Source organism: Acomys minous (assembly GCF_964271855.1).
Source record: "Acomys minous genome assembly, chromosome: 12".
In the NCBI taxonomy this organism is placed as follows: Eukaryota; Metazoa; Chordata; class Mammalia; order Rodentia; family Muridae; genus Acomys; species Acomys minous.
Window position 1 is genome coordinate 111,837,687 of NC_140493.1, and position 23,110 is coordinate 111,860,796.

Below are 23,110 nucleotides of genomic sequence, written 5' to 3' on the forward strand. Positions count from 1 at the left end.
CCATGTTGAGGCTGCTGGAGGCCCTGCAGCTAGAGTTATGGATGGTTGTAAGATACCACGTGGGTGCTGGGAACTAAAACCCACGTCAACGGTACTTTGTGCTTCTGAAACACTGGTGGCCTCTTTTAAAAACTTAACAGAAAGGTTTGATTTACACATATCAAAATCCACACCCTTTGGTGTACAGAACCTCCCACTCAGATGGAGTTGCTCTCCCACCACGCGCAGCCCTGTAGAGCCTTCCTTGCCTAATCCGCGCCTGGGAGAATGTCAGACTCCTGTCCTCCACTGGCGAGCTTGGGGCGTCACCCCGCTCAGAGCTCCAGGCTGTCGCCAACATGTTACTTATCTCTAGAATGACCCATTGATTGTTCCGTGCTGAAAGCAGCTGCCTTTTGTGTAAACATAGGTTTTCACTTGTCTTCTGTAAATTCCTATGACAGCAATCAGTGCTATTTAAAAAACCATCAAAATGTTTTCCAGACGCTGCACATGGCCAGTGTCCTATAAGCTCCAGTTGGTGTCTGGTCCCTCAGCTCTCAGAGTGTTTGGGGTCTTTTTTAGTCACATTAATAGGTGAGTGGTTCGTAGGCCACGTGGCTTGCTTGCGGTTACCTGCTAGATGCGGTCTGAGTGTGCTTGTCTGTGTGTGCTCTCCATTCATTCACCTCAGGTCTGGCCAGCTCCTTTACCCGCTTTGGTTTTTGTTTTTGGGTTTTTCGAGACAGGGTTTCTCTGTGTAGCCTTGGCTGTCCTAGACTCACTTTTTAGACCAGGCTGGCCTCAAAATTACAGTGATCCACCTGCCTCTGCCTCCCGAGTGCTGGGATTAAAGGCGTGCACCACCACTGCCCGGCCTCAGCTCAGTGTTTCATACAGTGATGAACTGACGTAAGGTCACAGGGAACACCAGAGAGCAGTAGTTAGGAAAATCCTGGGAAGCCGCCAGGCGTGGTGGCGCACGCCTTTAATCCCAGCACTTGGGAGGCAGAGGCAGGAGGATCACTGTGAGTCTAGGACAGTCAAGGCTACACAGAGAAACCCTGTCTCTGAAAAAAAAATCTTGGGAAGGAGTGTTTCTTCCTACAGGTTCAGCTGGGGAACCGGGCTCTTCCACTGGGGGCTGCAGAGCAGGGCAAGGCTTGTGGCAAGTGTACTACTGAAGAGTGTCCTTTTCCCTAGTAACTGTTGACATGGGGGCAGAAGGGGGGGGTCACTTGCAATCCCTTCCCTCCTATGAGGGAACGGCAACACGCTTGATACTGAGAGTCTCCTGTGGCTGGTTTTAAGTTGAAATGCCACGTCCCGAGGACAGAGTTCACACCACAGCGGTGCTAGCCAAGACTGGTATTGTTCAGGTCTCAAGGAAAATGATAGATCTACACAAATAGGCTCAACAACAGTGGCCACATCCTGGAGGTAGAACCTGGCATGCTGCGTGTGCTGGCAAGCCGAGGTTGCTGAGCCACACCTTCGGTCAGGTGGTTTTCTGCATCACAGTAGTTCAGGGGGAGGTGGTAGCCTCCAGTGATGGTGCTGGAGCTGTCAGTGTGAAAAGATATTTAAAACACCTTGGCCCATACCTTAGACAAAAGTTTCAAGTGAGCCACAGCCTAAGAATCTAGAACACCAGGTGTGCCGGTGTGCCCCCTAATACCACACTCAGGAGGCAGAGAGATGGCTCTCTATGAAGCCAACCTGGTCAACATAAGGTGTTCTAGTCCATCCAGGGCTGCATGCTAAGGCCTTGTAGAGGAATAAAAATATCAAAGGGATAAGCCGGGCGTAGTGGCACACACAAGGCCGCACGTTTCACACAGCTCGACTGTGGACTCTGGTGGCCTTTGGGACACCACCTCTTTGGGCATGCTGCCTCGGCAGCCGTGTTCACTGCCCATATGTGAGTAGTGAAGCCACCACAGCTTCCGTGCAGATTTTCTTCCTGGCTGGTAGCTGGTGAGGGCAAAGCAGTACCATTGAACTGTTTGCCCAAGCTCTCCAGGACCATCTGTGCTACGCAGGAAAGGGAGTCCTTGAAGTGTGCCCTGATTAATAAAGAACCAGTCAAAGTGGCACAGGCTGTGTAAACATGTGTATTGGGAAAGTGCAGTGGCAGCTCCACAGGCTCTTGACAGGAAGGCTTACTAGACCCTCCTAGGCTCTGCAGAAAACAGCTGTGGCAAGCCGAGAGTCCAGAGCTGGGCCCTACACTGACACTGGAATTGGCCATAGGGCACTTGGCTGAGGAAGCTGAGAAGCCCCGCCCTTCAGCGCCCTACCCTGAAGGCTGTGGCTCCCTGCTGCTGTGACCTCCCTAGAGGAAGACAGGAGATCAGAACCGTAGCTATGAACCAAGTCAGTGTTCCCAGTCCTCAACAAATGCTTGTCTGAGGGGCGGGCAGACAGGGCTTGCCCAGGGCACCCGAGGTCAGCACTGCAGCCCTGCTGTTTGCCAGTTGCTACCATAGGAATTCAAGCCCATACAACCATTACCAGCACCTAGCAAAGAGACAGGTGGCCAGGACTGAGGTAGCCTCTGTTGGCCTCTGCGTTCAGCCTCCTAGAGACAGCAGCATGGGGCGGAAGGCTGGGGCCAACGGCCCTGGGGAAACATTGCCCTGCAGATGGACAGTACGAACCTCTGAGGTGTCTCCAGCCACCGACAGACTGCTAAGGTCTGCTAAGCCAATTTCAGGGGCACGGCCAGAGAGTCAACTTTCCAAGAAGCAATGGGTGTGCAGACATCTTCTGCGGCACCCACTGACCCACTTCCCACACTTCCATCTTAGCTGGTCGGCAGTCAGGTCCATGTGCCCTCTTCAGTGACTGACTGAGCAGTGGGCGGTCCACCCAGGGCTCACCTGGCTCAGAGACTGCTGTATCCCTTCCTAGGTGAAAGGAAGGGGCCAGAGGGAGCAAAAAGACAGCCTGAAGACACTCAGGAACTGAGGTGACCATGAGGCCAGGAGGTCCTGGGGCCTCCATGAGAGCCAGAGGGGACTGTACAGTGGGGTCCAGACAGTCACATGTTTAAAAATGCAAATGCTGATGGCTCTGAAACTGGAGCTTCTGTGGTCACCTTCTGTAAACCTGGCTGCAGATCCTGGGAGCTGGGACAGGGCAGGCGGGGGCAAGCCACCAGCTCCATGCCAGCAAACAAAGAGTTGGGGCTCCACATGCTCGGGCTGGAGCTGCCCTTTGGGGTGTCTGTGTTCTCTGGGCTCCGCTCAGATCCTGTCCCCTGTTCACCAGAACATGTCAATTGGGTTCTGACCTCACTGGCTCCCTCCAGAGCCGACGGAGGAAAGGTGTCTGGGGATGGCATGGGCACAGGACTCCTGGGCACAACTGTGGTGGAGCTAAGAGGCTGGAGGAAGACCTGGCTCGCAGGCGGAGGCACAGGGCTGGTCAGCAGGTCGGCTGGGCCCACAAGGGCAGCTGCAGAGGTCGGCTGGGCACAGGGCTTTAGGGCAGGGAGCTGCTGTCCACAGGAAGCTTCAAAGTGTCTCAGGATCTGGAGGAGAACAGGAAGGAGTGAGGGGTCTTGTTTAGTGCTGGGAACAGTGAGGGACAAGGCTCGTTTCCTGTGAGTGGAAGGGACACAGTGTCATCTGTGGATGAAATGGTAGAACACAGGAAACAAGTCCTACTAAATAGATGGATGGGCAGCCTGAGCCTCAGAACCTTCAACCAGGCGTCAAGGGAGCTGACGGGACCAAGGAGACCTGATACACCTGGTCACTCTGGACACATGCGCCTGTGACGTCGCCCAAAGCTTACTTGGTGCTGTGATAAAAGTGAGTTAACAGGTGCTAATGGCACAGCCAACCTGGGCTGACACTGCAAGTTTAGCAGCAAGAGAAAACAGGAAACCTCAGGTATGTGGTGCTCGTCTTTAGTGCTAGCACTCGGGAGACAGAGGCAGGGGGATTTCTGTGAGTAGAGCCCGGCCTGGCGAGTTCCAGGCCAGTCAGGGCAGACAAGCAATCAAAAGCAGCCGCTAAGAATGCAACCAGGCAGGCAGGAAGGGCAGGCATGAGGGGAGCTGGCAGGGGTGGGGTGGGGTAGGAGGTGGGGTGGGGGGTGGGGTACACACGGGAGGAGGGGACGCACGGGGGTGGGGGGGGCGGGTGGGGACACACAGGGGCGTACAGGTGAATGACCGCCAGAGGCCACCTTCTGGAGAGGGTTGAGTGTGTGTAGGACACAAGGCTGTGAGCCAGGCTCAGAAGCGGTGTGAGTGGGTGGGTGGGTGTCCAGACCTGGGAAGAGGCCAAGGCACCCACAGTGCTGACCAAGGCCATCTAGGGCCCCTGCCAGGTAGTGAGCTCTGAGACAGGCTCTGTTGCTCCCAGGGCCCAGTGCTCACCTTGGTGGCTCTGTTGGTCACAGGTCCAGGGTTGCCTGCGCCAAGTTCCTGCAGCTGCTGCCTGCAGAGGAGGAGGACATGCTCCTGCGGCAGGAGATCAGCACCTCCAAAGGCGGCGATGGCACACAGCGCCCTCTGTGGGCCAGAAGCAGGGGAGGGTGGGAGTCAGAGCTTCAAGGCTCCTTACAAGGAGGCTTGTGTGTGGCCCCACCCTTTGGCTTGGACTAGGAGCAGACAACTAAACGCCCTACCCTCACTGTGCTCCCCAGGCTGACCTTATCCCCACCATCTGCACCGTGCTCCCCAGGCTGACCTTATCCCCACCATCTACACAGTGCTCCCCAGGCTGACCTTACCCTCACCATCTGCACTGTGCTCCCCAGGCTGACCTTACCCTACCATCTGCACCGTGCTCCCCAGGCTGACCTTATCCCCACCATCTGCACCGTGCTCCCCAGACTGACCCTACCTCCACCATCTGCACCGTGCTCCCCAGGCTGACCCTACCTCCACCATCTGCACCGTGCTCCCCAGGCTGACCCTACCTCCACCATCTGCACTGTGCTCCCCAGGCTGACCCTACCTCCACCATCTGCACCGTGCTCCCCAGGCTGACCCTACCTCCACCATCTGCACTGTGCTCCCCAGGCTGACCTTACCCTACCATCTGCACCGTGCTCCCCAGGCTGACCTTATCCCCACCATCTGCACCGTGCTCCCCAGACTGACCCTACCTCCACCATCTGCACCGTGCTCCCCAGGCTGACCCTACCTCCACCATCTGCACCGTGCTCCCCAGGCTGACCCTACCTCCACCATCTGCACTGTGCTCCCCAGGCTGACCCTACCTCCACCATCTGCACCGTGCTCCCCAGGCTGACCCTACCTCCACCATCTGCACTGTGCTCCCCAGGCTGACCTTACCTCCACCATCTGCACTGTGCTCCCCAGGCTGACCTTACCCTCACCATCTGCACCGTGCTCCCCAGGCTGACCTTACCCTCACCATCTGCACCGTGCTCCCCAGGCTGACCCTGATCAGCCAAGGACACCCTGCTGTCTTACTTCACTCCCACAGTACGTGCTCCCTCACACATGCAGCACGCTCACAGCCTCACCATCTGCTCGCACTCACTGGTCCCGACCAGCTGGCGGAGGAGCAGCTCCAGCACAGCCTCACAGTTGAGCAGTCCACACCTGCACAGGGAAGGGACATACGGGAGGAATTGGGGGCGGCCACAGCCAGTTCCCGTCTCCCCCAGGGGACAGGCGCAGGTGGGCAGCTCACTCTTTGATGAAGTGCTGTGTCTCCTCACGGCTCAGAAAGACACGCGGCCCCTGCGTCACAGCTCTCACTAGCGTCAGCTCTAGCTGGCAGTCATTTGGGGGCATGGCCTCAGCCCTGGGAAAGCACAATGACATGGCCCCGTCAGGACATCGAGGTCCCAGGTCGGTGGGTGGGGCAGCATCTCCTAAGCTCCCACACTGCGCTAAGGTACGGCCTGGAGGTCAGGGAGGCTGTTGGCAGCCCCTCCGCAGAGGTGGCCACCTAGCCCACATACCTTTCTGCCAGGTCTCGGCTGGCAGCAGAGTGGCTGTCACTGCCAGACCGACTGCCTGAGTCTGAGGCCCTGCTCAGGCTGCTGGTGCAGGAGGAATTCTGGGAACTAGGACCACTGTCCAGCTCATCCCAGCCCCCTGCAGGCTGCCCAGGCTGGTGTTTCACGGCTGAAAGAGAGGAGAATGGCAGGCAAGGCCCCAGTGCTCTCCAAGGCCTCACACCACCTCCTTAGGGACTCTGAGCTCACAGGGCAGGTGCAGAAACTCCAGCATTCAAAATGGGGGAGTGCCTCCTGCCTCCTGCCAGCCAGGGCACCATCAGTTTGTCTTTACACCTGTGTGTGCCCCGTTCCCTGCCCTGACACATGACATGAAGGAGCCACCTGGAACTCCAAGGGTGGCAACGCTTGCTTCCATACCTCTGGACCCCAGGATGGCGCCAGGGAGTAGATTCTTGGAGTTGGGAAGCGTGTGGCTAGCTGAGGGCGTCACTGCAGGCTGGTAGGTGTCACCACGTGGGAACGGCCCCTGGGTGCTGGGGTTTTCAGGCCCAGAACGCACTGCATTAGCCACAACCTCTGCAGCCCTCTGGATCGTAGAGAGGAAGCTCTCACCCGCAGAGCCTGTGCACAGAGGAGGCGGCATCAGCAAGCTGAGGCCATGTCAGCACCTCAGCCCTCCTCCCCGACTTCGGCCACCTTCTCCAAGAGAGGGCCAGGGTCACTGCCTGCTCAGAGCTGGGGAAGGAACGGCGTGGGCCGCAGGTAGAGCAGAGCGGCAGTGCTGTGCTATGGACACTTGGCCTGCAACAAGCAGTTCTGCTCGATGGATGTTCTGGGGGGCTGCCCTGGGAAGTGAAACATCCTTGGCTCTTCACTCAAGGGGTACAAACACAGTAGTGTCATGGGCTCATGCTTGCCTAAGAGCCTAAGAGCTCCCTGAAGAAGGCAGGTTAAAGCATCAGTCAGAGGCCCCACAGCAGTAAGGACATAGCTGGATCTCAGCCTCCAGGACAGCTGAGATCACTTGCTCCGTCTAAGCAAACTTCAAGTGTCTGGTACACAGTCCTCACACACGCTACCCTGTCACAACCTGCACAGATGACCCTCGAGGGCCTGTCATGGCCCGGACCGTGGCCTCTCAGGCAGCACAAGAGGCCACTATAGCTGGCTGACCCCAGTCTAGTGTCTCCTCCCTGTCTGTCACTCTGTCATACCTTCCTCTCAGCTGGGCAGAGGACACAACACAGGGGCACATCCAGGAGGGTATGAGTCCACATGTGGTACAGTTGGGGGACAGCTAACGGTGTCAGCAAGGCCTGGCCCTGATCCCTTCATATCTCTACGCAAGGGCCCTGCACCTTACCTGTCCGGCCCCACTCCTTAGTGTAGCCGAAGCCCTGGAGAGCACTGTGAGGTCTGGCCTGGGCGCCCATGCCTAGAAGACACTGGGATCAGTGGGGGCCTCCCCCAGCCCTGCCTACGTGGACACAGACATCTAGGACAAGAGGGAGCCTCTGATGGCTGAGGTGGTCGCCACTGTGGCATACCTGCTGGAGGCAGGACCTGGGGCGGCTGGGACGAAGGCAGTGGCATGGCATCTGAGAACAAGGTGCTACCCAGGTCCTGAAGGAAGAAGTGGGAGCTCAGAGTCCCACCTGAGCCTACTATTCTACCCACCCCTCCAGCACAGCTGCTTTAGACACCTCTCCTGAGCTGTCTAAGCAGGCCCCGGGGCCAAGGCTCAGCAGGGAGGGGAGACCTGGGTCCTCTGTACCCCACACAGACACTCTGTACTTGCTCACCTGCGCAGCTGCCCGCACTTTCTGGTAGAGGCTATTTCCATGAAGAGGATCGGGGGGCCCTGCGAAAGCTGCAGGGCAGAAGACAGACAGACGGGGCAGGCTGAGCCTGGGCACTGCTTGCTACCCACAGAGCAAGCGTTAAAACCCAGCCATCCCAGACAGGATATCCCCCAGGCGCCTCCTCAGCGGGGTCGGGGTCTAACACTTAACATTTTCCCTTGACCACTCACAGTAGCAAGTCGGCCATCCAGCTCCAAGATAGACAGCCACTGTGTCTGCCAGCGACCCCTGACCTCCCGCACACGCTGGAGCTATGCCTACCTACCCGCTTTCTTGGGTCTGTTCTCCTCAACCCACCTTTCTGAGGTTTGTCAGGGCCTGAGGTAGACCTGAGCTCTCTAGCAAGGCCTTTCAGGTGTGGCTTAGGCCCTGATTCCCAGGCCAGTTCAGCCTGGACTAAAGTCCCTTTGCTAAAAGCCTCCCTCGTAGAAAATAAGGTTTTCCTATGTCCCATCAGGCCATGCCCAAACTTTCCTTGGCTCAGGGCCTTTTCACACACTGGACAACACCACAGCAGCCCTATGCATTCTGTTCTCCTCATCCTTCAGGGCTAAGAGCCATTCCTCAGAGAATCCTTAGTGGGTACCTCCAGCACAGACACCTTTTCCACATACAAGCCCGGACCAGTCAGGGCCCAAGCACAGCAGCCAAGAGCTGTGCCTCCCGACCCCAGCCCCTGCTTTCCCTGGGCACACCTGTGTCTTTCCATACCTGTGGCTTCCTGGATGAGAGCAGAGTTTCTTCTGAGGATGAGCAGGAAGGAGGAAGAGCCATGACCACACAGGTAAAGCAAGATCTTCAGCACCTGGGCAGATTCAGGGCCTGGCAGCTGTGGCACAGCACAGGCAGCACGCTAACTGCCCCTCCCGCCGCCCCTGCCCCCCTCCCCACCCCCACCCCTGCCCGCCACTCAGGGACTCTCACCTTGAGCTTCACGTGGCCAGAGTTACTGTCCAGGCGGTTCAGGAGGTACTCCAGCAGGCACTGGCTGCTGCCCAGCGACTCGTGAGAAATTTCTGAGTCATTTGGGTTAGGGAAGAAGCAAGCTGACACAAGCTGAGACAAACTCGCCCTCCCATGACCACAGGCCTTCTCAGGCCTCAGTCCACGAGGCCCACCACCACAGGCCTTGGGATGTTTAGGGTGTCCTGGTCTCTACACCATTGGTATTGCGGTTTTTAGGTGCACCCCTGCCACACACATCTGGATACTAGGGAAAAGAAGTCGTTGGTGGTCCTGGGATACCGGAAGACCCGACCCTTGCCCCCGCAGCCCTTCCTGCTATGTTAGGTCAGCACTGTTTACTGAACACTAAGCCTCACCAACGAGAAAGGCGCAGAAGGATACTGGCAATTTCTTCAAACAGGTAGCCCGGACACGGGATGTCATCGTCCGAGGTCCCCTTCAGGAGAATGGGGAGCTAAGGGGAGTGAGGACCATGGTGAGACGCCATCTTACACAGGGTGGGGCCCAGCCACTACTAACGGGTACAGGAGCAAGACTCGCGCTCACTGGTGCTAAAACTGCCCAGGAGAAAGCCTAAGCGGGACCAGACAGGCTCTGCTCTGGCGTGGAGGAGTGGCCCAGGAGAGGAAAATCAGTGAAGGCTCTCTAGGTCAAGACGGGGTTCAGCCCAGCTCTTACGTTCATACGTGTAAAGACATTGTAAACATACGTACTTAACAACCAGCAACAGCAAGAACCTCAGAGCCTTGTGTGTGCTGGGCGGGTGTGGTGCCAGCCTTTCTGAGTAACGTCCGGACGGGACAGAATTGATTTGCCTGACTGGCTTCCTGGTTCCTAGAGAATGGCTCACTTAAACTTTATGTAGTCGCGCACCCGCAAGATCGATCGCGCTGGCTTATTTACTGGCCTGCCTGTTACTCAAAGCATATAGCGTCTCTTGGGTTGAAATCTGGAGACACCTATTTCTCATCACTCAGTATCCGGACAACAGGATGGGGTTTAGGAAGATTTAAGACAAGGATGCAAGCCGGGCGTGGTGGCGCAGCCTTTAATCCCAGCACTCAGGGAGGCAGAGGCAGGCGGATCTCTGAGTTCCGAGGCCAGCCTGGTCTGCAAAGTGAGTCCAGGACAGCAAAGGCTACACAGAGAAACCCTGTCTCGAAAAACCAAAATAAAAAACAAACAAACAAGACAAGGATGCAGACACTGCGCAGGGTTCCACACGGCCTCGGCCACGCTATTTGTCCTCAGCGCCTTTGAGGGGGATCTGCAGGAAGGGAGCTGCAGAGTTTAATACTTTGAGAACGTGTCCCGGCCCTACGAGAGAGGCCTCCCGGAGCATGAACCCTTAAGGAAGGTCCCTGCGGCCACCCAGTGCCCTCAGGCTCCTGTCAGAAAGCCCAGGGAAGTCAGCAGCTGTCAACGTCCTCCCTCACGCCTCCTGCGCCCCCGAGATGAAGCAGCCAGGATCTCCTTGTGAAGTGAAGCCGGGAGGCGCGGCTCGGGCCCCGCCGGAGATCGCCCGCCGCCCTTGGGCTTGTCCTCCGGCTCGCTCATCCTCAGCAGCTGCCGGACAGCCTGTCCCGGGCGCCATGTGTCAGCGACCCGGCCAACTTCACTCACCCTATGTAGGAAGCTCAGGCGGTCCCGCAGAGGCGGCGCTGCCGCCATGGTCCAGGTAAACTCCCAGCCTGCCCCGCTTCCGCCAGGCTTCGGCCCTCCAATCGGTGCGCGTCTCCGCCTCCCCCCACGGCCAATCGCTCGCAGGAGGCGGGCACAAGGAGGGAGGGGCCGAAAACATCTGCGTCTTACCCAATCCGAAGTCCCAGTTAGAGACGGACAAGGACTAGTACCAATTACAGAAGCACAGGAAGGTGACTCTGACCAACCGGGAAACAGTACGGGCGGAGGTGCCGGATGTTCACGCAGTCGACTCCGGAAGGGGGCGGGGCCAAGATGGCGGCGCCCACAGGGGGGCCTGGAAGAACGGCTCATGTCCGCCAACGGAGCGGTGTGGGGGCGCGTGCGGAACCGTCTCCGAGCCTTCCCGGAGCATCTGGCGGCCTGCGGGGCTGAGGTAAGGAGCGGGCCGAGCTGGGCCTGGAGGGTGGCCGGAAGCGGGGAGGGAAGGAAGGAAGCGACAGGCCCCACTACCGTCGGGTCTTCTTCCCTCAGGCCTCGGCGTACGGCAAGTGCGTGCAGGCCTCCACCGCGCCGGGAGGCCGCCTGAGGAAGGACCTGTGCGTGCGCGAGTTCGAGGCGCTGCGGAGCTGCTTCGCCGCCGCGGTAGGTGGGCGCGTCCCCCCGCAGGGCGAGGCCGAACATCCTTTTTTCTGCCAGTCAGCCTCCAGGAGGGAGAGGCCTTGCGTGAACCGCTGGCACTGTGGCCGAGGGCGGGCGGGCAGCATGGCCGGACCGACCCCAGCCCTCCCCCAAGTCCCCGTGCGATGTCGTGGGACGGTCCTGCCACCTGGGAGCGCGCGCAGCGGGGCCGTGGCCGGGTCTCACTGCAGCGCAGAAGAGGCGGCGACAGCCGCTTAGGTCCTTGGTCCTGCCTGAGCTTGTGCCTGTGGCCCCTCCACGCCGAGTCCCCTCTGTCTTTGCCTTGCCATGGCCCCTCCACGCCGAGTCCCCTCTGCCTTTGCCTTGCCATGGCCCTGTCAGTTGCTGTCTGTCTCACTTTCAGCCTTGTAAAGATAGCCAGTACTGAGAAAGGCTAAAGACTCGGGAGTATTGAGTTGGTAAAACCCTGGAGGAATACTGAAAATGGTGGGACAGACCATAGTGAATGTTCTGGAACAAAACTGGTAGGTGCTACCGGATAATAGAGGCTTTGGCCTGACCCCCTCCTGGGCGCTGCTGATTCATACCAGTGCTACCGGAAGCTGCTAATGCAGAAAAGACAGGGCCGTTGGTGAAGAACCCAGAGAGCGACACAGAGAAACCCTGTCTCAAAACAACCACAAAAAAGCCAGAGTGAAGGGGGCGTGGTGGCATGCGCCTTTAATCCCAGCACTTGGGAGGCAGATGCGGCTGTGTGTCGCTGTTAGTTGGAGGCCAGCCTGGTCTACAAAGCAAGTCCACGACAGCCAAGATAACACGGAGAAACTCTGTCTCAAAAAACTTTAAAAACATAGATGGATAAAGTAAATCAGTGTTCCACAATAGCCTTAGGCAGAAAGCAGTGTGTGGGAGAGGCAACTGGTCCTTGAGTTTACTCCAGCCCGGCCTTACCTCTCAGCCTTTGGCTAGCTTCCCATCCGAGGCTGCCAGTCATCAGGTGTTGCACTTTTCTTGTCCCTTCTGATTTGAGCCCTGCCTTCTGGCAGCTTTCCAACCCTGTGTCCCTCCCTGGTCAGGGAAGGCAACCAGACAAGCCTTCACTCTGTGGTTGGTGGCCAGCAGCTGTCATTGAGACCCTGGACACACTCCCAGTGTTTATGTTTCTGCTTTCTGTGGTGTGTGGCTGGCAAACTGTTGACACCACCTCCTCCTCTGCCTGCATCCCATGTGACTGCCCCTCTGACCCTGCCCTGCACCTAGTAGCACCTGCACCCAGTCACAGTATTAGGTGGCCTCAGGCAGGGACCCAGTGCACACACCCACGTACACACTTCAGGCCTTAAAGCCTTTGGGGACTGTGGCATTGGATGTGGCTTTTAAGCCATCTCTAACATGGGAATAAACAAACGCTTTTTCTTTCAGGCCAAGAAGACCATGACGGGAGGCTCCTAGGGGGCTGTGGGCACGGGGCCTCGCCGATGGCACAGGAGGAGCTTTGGGGACTGACAGAAGGTGTGGGCAGCGAAGATCTGGTGTTTTATGGTTCTTCTCAGCTTGAGCCTGGGCGGGGGCAGGGTCTGTTTACCAGCAGTGTGCATGAGGCTCTGGATTTGGTCACAACTGTAACATAAAGAGCGATGGTGGTTATTTAATCTGGCACAGGCTCAGACTTCATACACAGAGCATGGTGTAAGGAATTGGTCTCCCCAGGACAAGATATCCAGAGCATACCTACACCCCAACCCCAGCCCACCCCACCCCAAGGTCTGGGCCATAGAACTCTGCCGCAGGGCCCTCATTTAAAACTTCTCACCAAGGGCTGGAGAGACATTCAACAGTTAAGAGCGCTTGTTTGTCGTTTAGAGGACCCAGGTTCAGCCGCCAGCATCTATATGGCAGCTCACACTATCTTTAACTCCAGTTCCAGGGTGTCCAACACCCTCTTCTGGCCTCTGCAGGAACCAGGCCCACATGTGGTACACACACATACATGTAGGCAAAACATATAAAATTAAATCTTAAAACAAAAAGCCCTACTCTTCTCACCAAAAGTCTGTAGTCTAGGTCTGGCACCCAGGCCTCGATCTGACTGCTTATGAGAAGGGCACACCAGAGAAAAACACAGCAACAGCACACGGGAGAGAACCCACAGGATAAGCAATGCCCTATAGACGGCTGTCCAGGAATTGGGCTTTTCTGGACAAAAGTCAACAAGGAGGGTCTCCTTGGGACCTCGAGTGAGGGGACAGCCATCCCTGCATCCTGTCAAGGGTGATGGCTCCTGGCCTGCCTTCTTTCCTTCCTCTTTACATAAAGAGCTTTACAAAATTTCAAAGCAAGGGCATCTAACAGCTACTGTGGAACTGGCCTGCCTTACCTGGGTGAGAAAACCCATGCTTTTTAGTTTGGGATTTATTCAGTGTGTACGGATAGTGTAGCTACATGTGTGTGTGTGCTCTCTGTGTGTGCCTGGTGGCCAAGCAGGCCCAAAGGCACTGGATCCCCTGGAACTAGAGGTAAAGATGGTTGTGAGCTGCCGTGTGGGTGCTGGGACTCAAAACCAGTGCCCTCTGCAAGAGCAACACGTGCTTCTGTCCCAAGCTAAAGGGACCTTCTCTGGGCAGGCCACCTCTCCTGCTGCTGCAAGAGCAACACGTGCTTCTGTCCCAAGCTAAAGGGACCTTACTCTGGGCAGGCCACCTCTCCTGCTGCTGCCACGGCAGCGGAGCGAGCGACTCCCAGGGATTACGCATCATTCTCCACAAGTCAGCAGCTCTACCTACGGGTTTTACCCACGTTCTGCGCTCGCAGCCCGAGACCAGCCTCCCCGCCAACCTGCCCCATCATCTTGAAGTTGTCAGGAAAGCGCACTGACTGTAGCTTCTTACATCTTCTCTCTGAAGACTTCCAACTTTGCTCCACCAAACTCAAGCTCCCTCAAACTTGTCTGGCAACACGTTCTCATTGTGTCGTCATCCTCTACCCTAACCTGAGGTGGCAGACAGATGCAGGCCTGCAGGCCTCCTCCCTGCCTAGTCATGGTTCGACCATTTGCTTCTCACATACACACCGTATTCCCAAGGACTACTGTTAGTGAAGTCTCGGTCCCCAGCTAGTGGTGTGCTTTTGGGAGGTTCTAGAAACTTCAGCAAGTAGGTCATTGCTGCCATGCTTCTGAAGCTTGTGCTGATCCCCAGTTCCTGTCCAACAGGACATGGGAAACCTCTACCATATGCTGTGAAGTGCTGACCCGCCGCACAGGCCAGGCAACCACAGTACTAAGAATGAGCAAAATAAATCCATTCTGCCGCCTTTGCGCCTGCAGTATTCTCAGGCCTCCAAACTCAGGCTCAGGAGCGCCGCCTACAGACAGACGGTCGCTGTGGCTGTCAGCCTCATAGCACTGACTGTTGAAGCGTGCCGTCGACTGTGAGGCTGCTGGAGCAGATACTGAGACTAGAGGGTTCATAAAGAAAGCAATGTAGTCTTCACAGCCTGGGAGCCCAGAGGTTAACAGTCAGGGCTCAGGACTGTCAGGGCCTCCTGCTGAATCTTCACTGGGCCAGCGAACACAGGACGAAGGTTGCCTCTGCCTCCTGAGTGCCGGGACTGAAGGCGTGCAGCCCCACCCTACACCACTCCAGCCATCTGTTTTTTTGAGAGCTTGAGCTCCTTTGTGTTTCCGCCCCACTCCGTTGCCCTGGGAACAGAAGCATGCATCCTGGCCTGGTCGCGTGCCTACCTGTTCTGCAGCACCATCCTGTACAGGTGCCACATCCCAGCAGCCTGTTCCAGGCAGGCCTGACCCCACACCCACTAAAGGCAGTAGCTGGCACCCCGGCCTTTACAGGACCCAGCGGGGGGTTCTGTCTGCTTCAGTGCTTCTGCAATTAAGCAGCAACACATAGGTCTGTATCTAAAGGAAGAAGTGCCCTTACCTGAAGGCTGTGGGTGGCCTGGAGGAAGAGCTGGGGACAAGGACAGCCCTGCTCACTGTAGGACAGTTGACTGTTCTCAGGCCAGGAGGCCAGAATGGCCTCAGGGAAGAAAACCAGGGGGGGGGGGGCGGACACACTCAGGGCTGTTGAGCTGTGAGAATGTGAGAAGCCCAGTGACAGCAGGGTGACAAGAGTCCTAGTCCGAGAGGATGGCCAGTGGCATCTCACACCAAACAATGGTGTATTTGGATCTGTTTTTACCCAGAAGCCATGGGAAGAAGCCTATGACCTGCCCTTCACTGGCACACCACCCCTTCACTGGCACGCCACCCCTTCACTGGCGCGCCACCCCTTCACTGGCGCGCCACCCCTTCACTGGCGCGCCACCCCTTCACTGGCGCGCCACCCCTTCACTGGCGCGCCACCCCTTCACTGGTGCACCCCTTCACTGGCACACCACCCCTTCACTGGTGCACCCCTTCACTGGTGCACCCCTTCACTGGCACACCACCCCTTCACTGGCACACCACCCCTTCACTGGCGCACCCCTTCACTGGCGCACCACCCCTTCACTGGCACACCCCTTCACTGGCACACCACCCCTTCACTGGTGCACCCCTTCACTGGCGCACCACCCCTTCACTGGTGCACCCCTTCACTGGCACACCACCCCTTCACTGGTGCACCCCTTCACTGGTACACCACCCCTTCACTGGTGCACCCCTTCACTGGTACACCACCCCTTCACTGGTGCACCCCTTCACTGGCACACCACCCCTTCACTGGTGCACCCCTTCACTGGCACACCACCCCTTCACTGGTGCACCCCTTCACTGGTACACCACCCCTTCACTGGTGCACCCCTTCACTGGCGCACCACCCCTTCGGCGTGAGCCACACTTGGTCCTGCCTAGCTCCTTGGGTTAGCAACAGTCACAGAGGGCCTGTGAAGTTTGCAGCACTGTCACTCTCTGGGTTTTCAAGCTAGCTATCCAACATCATCTGTAAAAATTATTGGGCCTGGCGTGGCGTATGCCTTTAATTCCAGCAGGCAGAGGCAGGAGGATATCTGAGTTTGAGGCCAGCCTGGTCTACAAAGTGAATCTAGGACAGCCAAGGCTACACAGAGAAGCCCTGTCTTGAAAAACCAAATTTAATTAATTAATTAAAAATTGTGACAAGGAGCCGGGCATGATGGCACACACCAGCACTTGGGAGGCAGAGGCAGGCGGATCTCTGTGAGTTTGAGGCCAGCCTGGTCTACAAAGTGAGTCCAGGACAGCCAGGGCTACACAGACAAACCCTGTCTCATTAAGAAAACAAAACAAAAAACTTATGACAAGGGCTTGAGAGATGGTTCAGTGTTTTGGGGCATTTATTCTCACAGAGAACCCAGGTTTGGTTCCCAGGACTGCTATGGTGGCTCACGATTATCCACAGCTCCTGCTCCAGGGTATCTGCCACCCTCTTCTGACCTCCAAGGGCACACTTCATGCATCTGGTGCAGAGACTGGTAAAGCACTCATGTGCATAAATAAATCTAAACTTTAAAAATTATAGTATATTTCAAGAGGTACAGAGAGCACACACTGAGGTGTGGCCAAGGCCACATATGACCCACTGAGGTTCATGGCAGGGCTCGGGGACAAACCAGGTTCTTGTCCCTCAGCCTCACAAGTGCCTCACAGGGCTGGAGAGTGAGAAAATAAAGACCATCCTCTACTCAAAGACAACAGGATTATGTCTTCCTGCTCGGACTCCCAGGAACACGGCCCTGACTGTACCACTGGCCAGACAGCAGCTCCACCCTCTGAGCAGATGCAGAACAGATAAAACATCTCAAAGCCTACCCTGTGGCCAGCCTGTGCTTCCTACAAAGGGGATCAGCTTGGCACAGGGAGCTAAGCTGCCTGTGGGGCCCCCAGCTCCACTCAGCTAACGATGACTGGGGAATGAACGGACCCCATGACCTTGAGCCCTGTCTGGTATCAGCCATGAATTGGTGGGTTTTCCTTTAGGTAAACCAACTTGACTCACTAGATGTTAGCGACATTTTATTTTTTGTTCCATAATCAATTTCAAAGAATGTGGACGACGGGAAACCAGGAGAGCCATTACCTCCTTCCCTGGCCCAGGTCAAGTCATCCCCACCCCAGGGCAGACAGATGCTGTTGCAGCTTTCCCACTTCCCACACCGTGGAGAACACAGGACACATCCATCAGAGTGGCCAGCTGACACAGGTTAGATGAAGACTGGCAACTTTGCAGCTGTCTGCCCTGTCAGAGCTGCCACTGGCTGCACCATGGGTCTGAACAGACGAGCTGCCCCCGTGCAGCATCAGCGTGGAACCTAAGCACTGCCGTTCCTGGGCTGGCTCAAGGCCCAGACCATACTTGGACTAGTGAGTGCTTTGGCATAGCCTTGGGGTGACAGGGTGTCTAGGGTGGGGTGGTAGGTCAGACTTTCACGACTCATCACATGAGAATGTGGCCTCCAGCAGCGGTTCCACCAGAGCACGTCAGCTGTGCCTGACATTGGACAGCGGGTTCTCAGGCCTCCTCTCCACCTCCAGGCAGCTGCCTGATCTGCCGGCTGTGGACCACTTGCAGGGCGGCCCCCGCAGCCTGGCGGAGCTGGGTGTCCAGAGCGCTGCGCAGGTCGTTCACTTGTACGTCGGGCAGGGAGTTAAAGCTAATGATGACCCCATCCTTGGGGGCCGGCTCCTTCTCGGGATGCGAGGCAAGGTCCCGCCGTCTCCTCCGGAGGTCAGAGCCAGCCTGCACTTTTAGGTCTCGGTTGGGTTTAGCGTTCTCTGGCTTCTGACCCTCAGGCACAGCTAGTCTGGGCCCAGAGTTAGGATCTGGCCTCTGCTTTGCCTCCTGGATGGCAGCACCCCCCTTTCCCCTGGGCTGCTCCTCAGCAGGTATGTGAACCCCTCGGGGAGCCTCACTTCTTACCTCGAGGTGAGAACCCCGACCTTTGTCAAAGTCGTCCTGGAGTTCTTGCTGAAGCCTGGCCCGGGGCTGAGAGCCTACACCTGCTGGCCTACTGGGTGGGAGCATGGTGGGTCCAGATCGCCTGGATTTTGTGTGAGAGTCCTGAGCTTCCGCCCCTGCCAAGGGCTGGGCAGCCTCTTTTCGTGTATCAGCACCAGGGGCCATTGCTTCCCTTTCAGTTTCCTTCCTCTCCTGGGAACCGCCACCAAGGACAGCTTGGTGCTGCCTGGCGACTGCCTCTGCACGCTGCTTCTCTGTGTTCTTGGGTTCCCCAGCAGGGTCTGGCTTGGGCACTGGTCCCAAGTCCCCTGGGACCAGCTCCCTCACAGCACCAGCTCCAACATTGAGCACAGCACCTTTCTGATCTTCTCTCAGCTTTGTTGGGGCCCCCTGGGGCTTCGTATTAGAGACACCAGCAGGAAGGTCAGCAAGGTCTCTGCCTGGCACCACCCTGGCTTCCCCCAGGGAGTGCTGGCCCATCTCTTGGGATGGAGCAGGGCGACCCCTGGGAGCTCCAAGCACAGGGTTCAAAGGCTGTGAAGGGTCATCTTCCAGTGTCTCCCCAGCATGTTCATCCAGGGCCACCTCCTGTCCTCTGAGTGCAGCCGCCCCGGGCTCTGGCTGCATGTCAGCTGCAAAGGAAGGTGAGTGTCAGTTTAGCCAGAGACATGAACACACACTGCTGATGTGCTGACTGAAAAGAAAATTTAAAGCAGCTACGATTCTTGAGAGCTGGAGAGATAGCTTGACAGTTAAGAATGCTTGCTGTTCTTGCAGAGCCAGAGCTACGATCCCAGCACCTAATCCAGCAGCTCACAACGGTCTGTAACTCCAGGTCTAAAGGATCTGACACCCTCTTCTCCCCTCCACACACAGACACATGCATACTAAAACTACATAAGCCTATAAGCGAGAGTTGCTCCTTCCACACCTCAGGCTGAGACCCCAGCCTGGCTGGCTGCCTGCTCCCTGGGGCTGGGCCCTACCTACCAGGCTTAGGCCTGTCCTCCTCGTCCTCCTGCCGCTGCTGCCGGATCTCCTTGTGCTGCTCCTCGATCACCTGGAGCAGCTTCTCCTGCTGGTCCAGGAGGCGCTTCTGCTGCACCTGCTGCTCTTTGATCACCTGCAGCAGCACGGCATGGTCCAGCATCTCTGCCCTCCCAGCTTCTGGTGGGGAGACACGCAGTCAGTGCACGCCACACACCTGTGGGACTGCTGGCCTCACACTGCAGACAGTGACTGTGGGGAACCGGGCCTGCCGTGCCCTATCAGCCACACCATCTGTGTCACCCCAATCCCACTGGCACAGCAGTGGAGCACTTAACCACAGCCCTAGCCGCGAGCCCCAAGGACAGCTCCCTGGCCAGCAGCGGTCCAGCCTGCTTCTCCTCCCCCCTCAGTGGATCAGATACACTGGCACAGCCCACATCCCTGTCTGTCGCTGGATGAAAATTCATGTCCAGATAAAATCTGAGAAGGAATGTACCAGAAAGTTAGTTGTAGGTTCTCTGAATTGGGTACTTACTTACTACCTCTCACAGTTGCTCTAACTAACTAACTAACTAACACAAGAGAAAATAAAACCTACAGGTCTTTAAAAAAAAGTTTTACTATTTTAAAAAAATGTCTTCTGAGATGAAGAGAATCTTAAAAACAAGAGTCTGTGGAGCATGAGAAGCTGTCTGTGTGGCCTGGACATGTGGGAGGCCCCAGGGAGCGAGGGAGCTCCATCTCATCAACGGAGGGGAAGAGACAGGAACAGCACGGGAAAGATGAAGACCTGCCTGTTCAAATTTGCTGTGTCCTATCCACGCAATACTGGTGGCCACCCACAAGTGCAGCAAGGGCTGGCTTGCTTTTCACTGCAGCACTGGACCAGTTATCTGAAGCAAGCAGCCAGGGCAGGTTAATTTTCACAACTCATAACACTTTTGAATTAGGCATCTTCAGAAGTTGATGGGTTAGGGACTAGGTATCAGAGCATAAAAACATCTTGTGTGGGGTGGGGAGGGAGCATGCCTTTAACTGTAGCACACAAAAGATATAGGCAAGCAGATCTCTGTGAGTTGGAGGCCAGCCAGGGCTTCTCAGCTCCAAGGTGTAGGGCACACACTCACAGGCTCCACTCCAGTAACTAGCTGAAGCAGTTATGAACACACCCTAGGGCTCCCCCAGATCCCTCAGTGGCCAGTGCAAGAAAAGAAAGGCAGGTTGGACCAAGGAGAGAATGCTGGGGGCCCGCCATGAAGAGAACAGAGTTGACTTCAGTGGCTTGGGAAGGAAAGGCCTCACAACACAGGGCTCAAAGCAATGTCCCCACCGGCCACACCTCACCCTGACTGCACAACCACAGAGCTACCAGTTGTATAAAGACACAGTTACACTAAGAACAGGGCTCTAAAAGAGCAGGCCTACAAAAGTGAGTCCAGGACAGCCTAGGATACATAGAGAAACCCTGTCTCGAAAAAAAAACAAAAAAAAAAAACAAAAAAAAAAAGAGCAGGCCTAAGCCTCATGTACTCTTTAGCAGACTAGCCATGAGTTGGTTCTGGGAGAAAAAGAAAGGTACAGTGTCCAGCTGGAAGCCTCATGCGGCAAATGTGAAACCGCATGGTGACTGGCTTTTCTAAGCCAGAACCTACCAGAGACAGGTGTGCACATAGGGTGGAAACCCCCACACTAAACACAGTGGGACCTATGGACACAGGCCACACACACAGCAGCAGGTAGACTAGACACAGTGGGACCTATGGGTGCAGGCCACACACACAGCAGCAGGTAGGTTAGACACAGTGGGACCTATGGACGCAGGCCACACACACAGCAGCAGGTAGACTAGACACAGTGGGACCTATGGACGCAGGCCACACACACAGCAGCAGGTAGACTAGACACAGTGGGACCTATGGGTGCAGGCCACACACACAGCAGCAGGTAGGTTAGACACAGTGGGACCTATGGGTGCAGGCCACACACACAGCAGCAGGTAGGTTAGACACAGTGGGACCTATGGGTGCAGGCCACACACACAGCAGCAGGTAGACTAGACACAGTGGGACCTATGGGTGTAGGCCACACACACAGCAGCAGGTAGGTTAGACACAGTGGGACCTATGGGTGCAGGCCACACACACAGCAGCAGGTAGACTAGACACAGTGGGACCTATGGGTGCAGGCCACACACACAGCAGCAGGTAGACTAGACACAGTGGGACCTATGGGTGCAGGCCACACACACAGCAGCAGGTAGACTAGACACAGTGGGACCTATGGGTGCAGGCCACACACACAGCAGCAGGTAGGTTAGACACAGTGGGACCTATGGGTGCAGGCCACACACACAGCAGCAGGTAGGCTAGACACAGTGGGACCTATGGACACAGGCCACACACACAGCAGCAGGTAGGCTAGACACAGTGGGACCTATGGGTGCAGGCCACACACACAGCAGCAGGTAGACTAGACACAGTGGGACCTATGGGTGCAGGCCACACACACAGCAGCAGGTAGACTAGACACAGTGGGACCTATGGACACAGGCCACACACACAGCAGCAGGTAGACTAGACACAGTGGACCTATGGGTGCAGGCCACACACACAGCAGCAGGTAGATTAGACACAGTGGGACCTATGGGTGCAGGCCACACACACAGCAGCAGGTAGGTTAGACACAGTGGGACCTATGGACGCAGGCCACACACACAGCAGCAGGTAGACTAGACACAGTGGGACCTATGGGTGCAGGCCACACACACAGCAGCAGGTAGACTAGACACAGTGGGACCTATGGACACAGGCCACACACACAGCAGCAGGTAGGTTAGACACAGTGGGACCTATGGACACAGGCCACACACACAGCAGCAGGTAGGCTAGACACAGTGGGACCTATGGGTGCAGGCCACACACACAGCAGCAGGTAGGTTAGACACAGTGGGACCTATGGACACAGGCCACACACACAGCAGCAGGTAGGCTAGACACAGTGGGACCTATGGGTGCAGGCCACACACACAGCAGCAGGTAGGCTAGACACAGTGGGACCTATGGACACAGGCCACACACACAGCAGCAGGTAGGTTAGACACAGTGGGACCTATGGGTGCAGGCCACACACACAGCAGCAGGTAGACTAGACACAGTGGACCTATGGATGCAGGCCACACACACAGCAGCAGGTAGGTTAGACACAGTGGGACCTATGGGTGCAGGCCACACACACAGCAGCAGGTAGGTTAGACACAGTGGGACCTATGGGTGCAGGCCACACACACAGCAGCAGGTAGGTTAGACACAGTGGGACCTATGGGTGCAGGCCACACACACAGCAGCAGGTAGGCTAGACACAGTGGGACCTATGGGTGCAGGCCACACACACAGCAGCAGGAACATGCAGCCCCAACCCTGTCCCTAGCTCAGGGTTAGGTTACTTAAGGACACCATTCCGCCGTCCTCTAAGGACAAGGCCCCAGGGGCTGAGGAGGAAGAGGGAGCTGGGGTGTCAAAGACCCCACCTGGGGGGCCGTGCTGTGTCTGGAGGGGCCGCGCCTGGGGACTGACACATCTCCATGCAGGGCACTCGCAGGCCTCCACATGCATGCTTCCTTTGCGTCACAGCCCTGAGCCGTACCTGCTACTAGCTTTTTAATCTCAGCTGTCCGTCCCATTGAGAGGCATATGGAAGAGAGGCACAATAGGAAACCATGAAAGTCTCTTCTCCAGAAAGAAAAACAATCAAAGAATCAAACATGTTTTGGTGACAGATAAGAGAAACTGGAACCAACAAATATAGTCAGACTAAAACCAGAGGCAAAAAAACAAAACCCCACAAGTGTCAGAAAGTTTCCCAAACAACTTGTGAGAGCCAACCAAGCAGAAGGGGCCTCTGGGTTCTGCCCCCCAGGCCTGCGTGTCGGCTGCAGTAGCTGGGCAGCTGCTGAGGCTGGCCTTCAGGGCTGCATGAGGAGCTAACCCTTGGGGTGGGGGATGGGGCAGAGGGGGAGGAGCATGAACACCCAGGGCAGGCCCAGCTCAGAGCTGCCCACGGCCACTGCTGGAGTCTGATCCCGGAGAGCCAAGCAGACCACTGCCTATTCCCGTACAAAGCACCGGGGTCAGACCAGGTGGGGGT

The 23,110-nt window shown here is 56.7% G+C and overlaps 3 protein-coding genes and 1 long non-coding RNA gene across 11 annotated transcripts in view; 2 read left to right on the forward strand and 2 right to left on the reverse strand.

Moving 5' to 3' along the window:
- Positions 1-2,080: 2,080 nt before the first annotated feature.
- Positions 2,081-10,764, reverse strand: TEPSIN (TEPSIN adaptor related protein complex 4 accessory protein). Of its 4 annotated transcripts, none has more exons than XM_084751430.1 (13): positions 10,383-10,764; positions 9,141-9,213; positions 8,718-8,809; positions 8,505-8,598; positions 7,734-7,801; positions 7,479-7,554; positions 7,295-7,366; positions 6,349-6,552; positions 5,932-6,097; positions 5,658-5,771; positions 5,488-5,566; positions 4,370-4,504; positions 2,081-3,514 (listed from the first exon to the last, which is right to left on the reverse strand). In XM_084751430.1, the coding sequence occupies exons 1-13, from the start codon at positions 10,752-10,754 to the stop codon at positions 3,023-3,025; spliced, it is 2,037 nt and encodes a 678-aa protein (XP_084607556.1). In that variant the 5' UTR covers positions 10,755-10,764; the 3' UTR covers positions 2,081-3,022. The 4 variants fall into 4 exon arrangements, with proteins under 4 accessions (XP_084607556.1, XP_084607554.1, XP_084607555.1 ...); XM_084751428.1 differs by having other exon boundaries at positions 8,505-8,622; XM_084751429.1 differs by having other exon boundaries at positions 8,718-8,815.
- On the forward strand, positions 10,738-12,694 carry NDUFAF8 (NADH:ubiquinone oxidoreductase complex assembly factor 8). The gene is made up of 3 exons (XM_084751431.1): positions 10,738-10,836; positions 10,935-11,045; positions 12,465-12,694. Exons 1-3 carry the CDS (start codon positions 10,753-10,755, stop codon positions 12,492-12,494), a joined length of 225 nt encoding a protein of 74 aa, XP_084607557.1. The 5' UTR covers positions 10,738-10,752; the 3' UTR covers positions 12,495-12,694.
- Positions 12,695-17,021: 4,327 nt separating this feature from the next.
- The window catches only part of SLC38A10 (solute carrier family 38 member 10), a 50,625-nt gene continuing 44,536 nt past the window's right edge, over positions 17,022-23,110 (reverse strand). For 2 of the 5 annotated variants that reach the window (XM_084751418.1, XM_084751414.1), the window contains 3 exons: positions 22,610-22,633; positions 18,968-19,144; positions 17,022-18,609 (listed from right to left, as the gene is read on the reverse strand). In XM_084751418.1, the coding sequence (XP_084607544.1) occupies positions 17,531-18,609; positions 18,968-19,144; positions 22,610-22,633 (1,280 nt within the window). In that variant the 3' untranslated portion in view covers positions 17,022-17,530. The remainder of the gene's footprint in view (positions 18,610-18,967; positions 19,145-22,609; positions 22,634-23,110) is intronic. The other 3 variants (XM_084751415.1, XM_084751417.1, XM_084751416.1) reach the window with 3 other exon arrangements.
- Positions 20,487-22,097, forward strand: LOC311580143. Its single transcript, XR_014773380.1, has 3 exons — positions 20,487-20,703; positions 21,484-21,535; positions 21,587-22,097. It is a non-coding gene; the product is annotated as an uncharacterized lncRNA (long non-coding RNA).

What these genes read in the sequence shown, in the direction of transcription:
- NDUFAF8 (XM_084751431.1), top strand. Translation starts at nt 10,753, where the DNA reads ATGTCCGCCAACGGAGCGGTGTGGGGGCGCGTGCGGAACCGTCTCCGA. An exon ending in TGGCGGCCTGCGGGGCTGAG is followed by an intron (nt 10,837 to 10,934) that starts GTAAGGAGCGGG and finishes TTCTTCCCTCAG; the next exon opens with GCCTCGGCGTACGGCAAGTG. An exon ending in GGAGCTGCTTCGCCGCCGCG is followed by an intron (nt 11,046 to 12,464) that starts GTAGGTGGGCGC and finishes TTTTTCTTTCAG; the next exon opens with GCCAAGAAGACCATGACGGG.
- TEPSIN (XM_084751427.1), bottom strand. Translation starts at nt 10,754, where the DNA reads ATGAGCCGTTCTTCCAGGCCCCCCTGTGGGCGCCGCCATCTTGGCCCC. An exon ending in TAAGGAGTGGGGCCGGACAG is followed by an intron (nt 6,553 to 7,294) that starts GTAAGGTGCAGG and finishes CTCTGTGCACAG; the next exon opens with GCTCTGCGGGTGAGAGCTTC. An exon ending in ACACAGCACTTCATCAAAGA is followed by an intron (nt 5,567 to 5,657) that starts GTGAGCTGCCCA and finishes TTCCCTGTGCAG; the next exon opens with GTGTGGACTGCTCAACTGTG.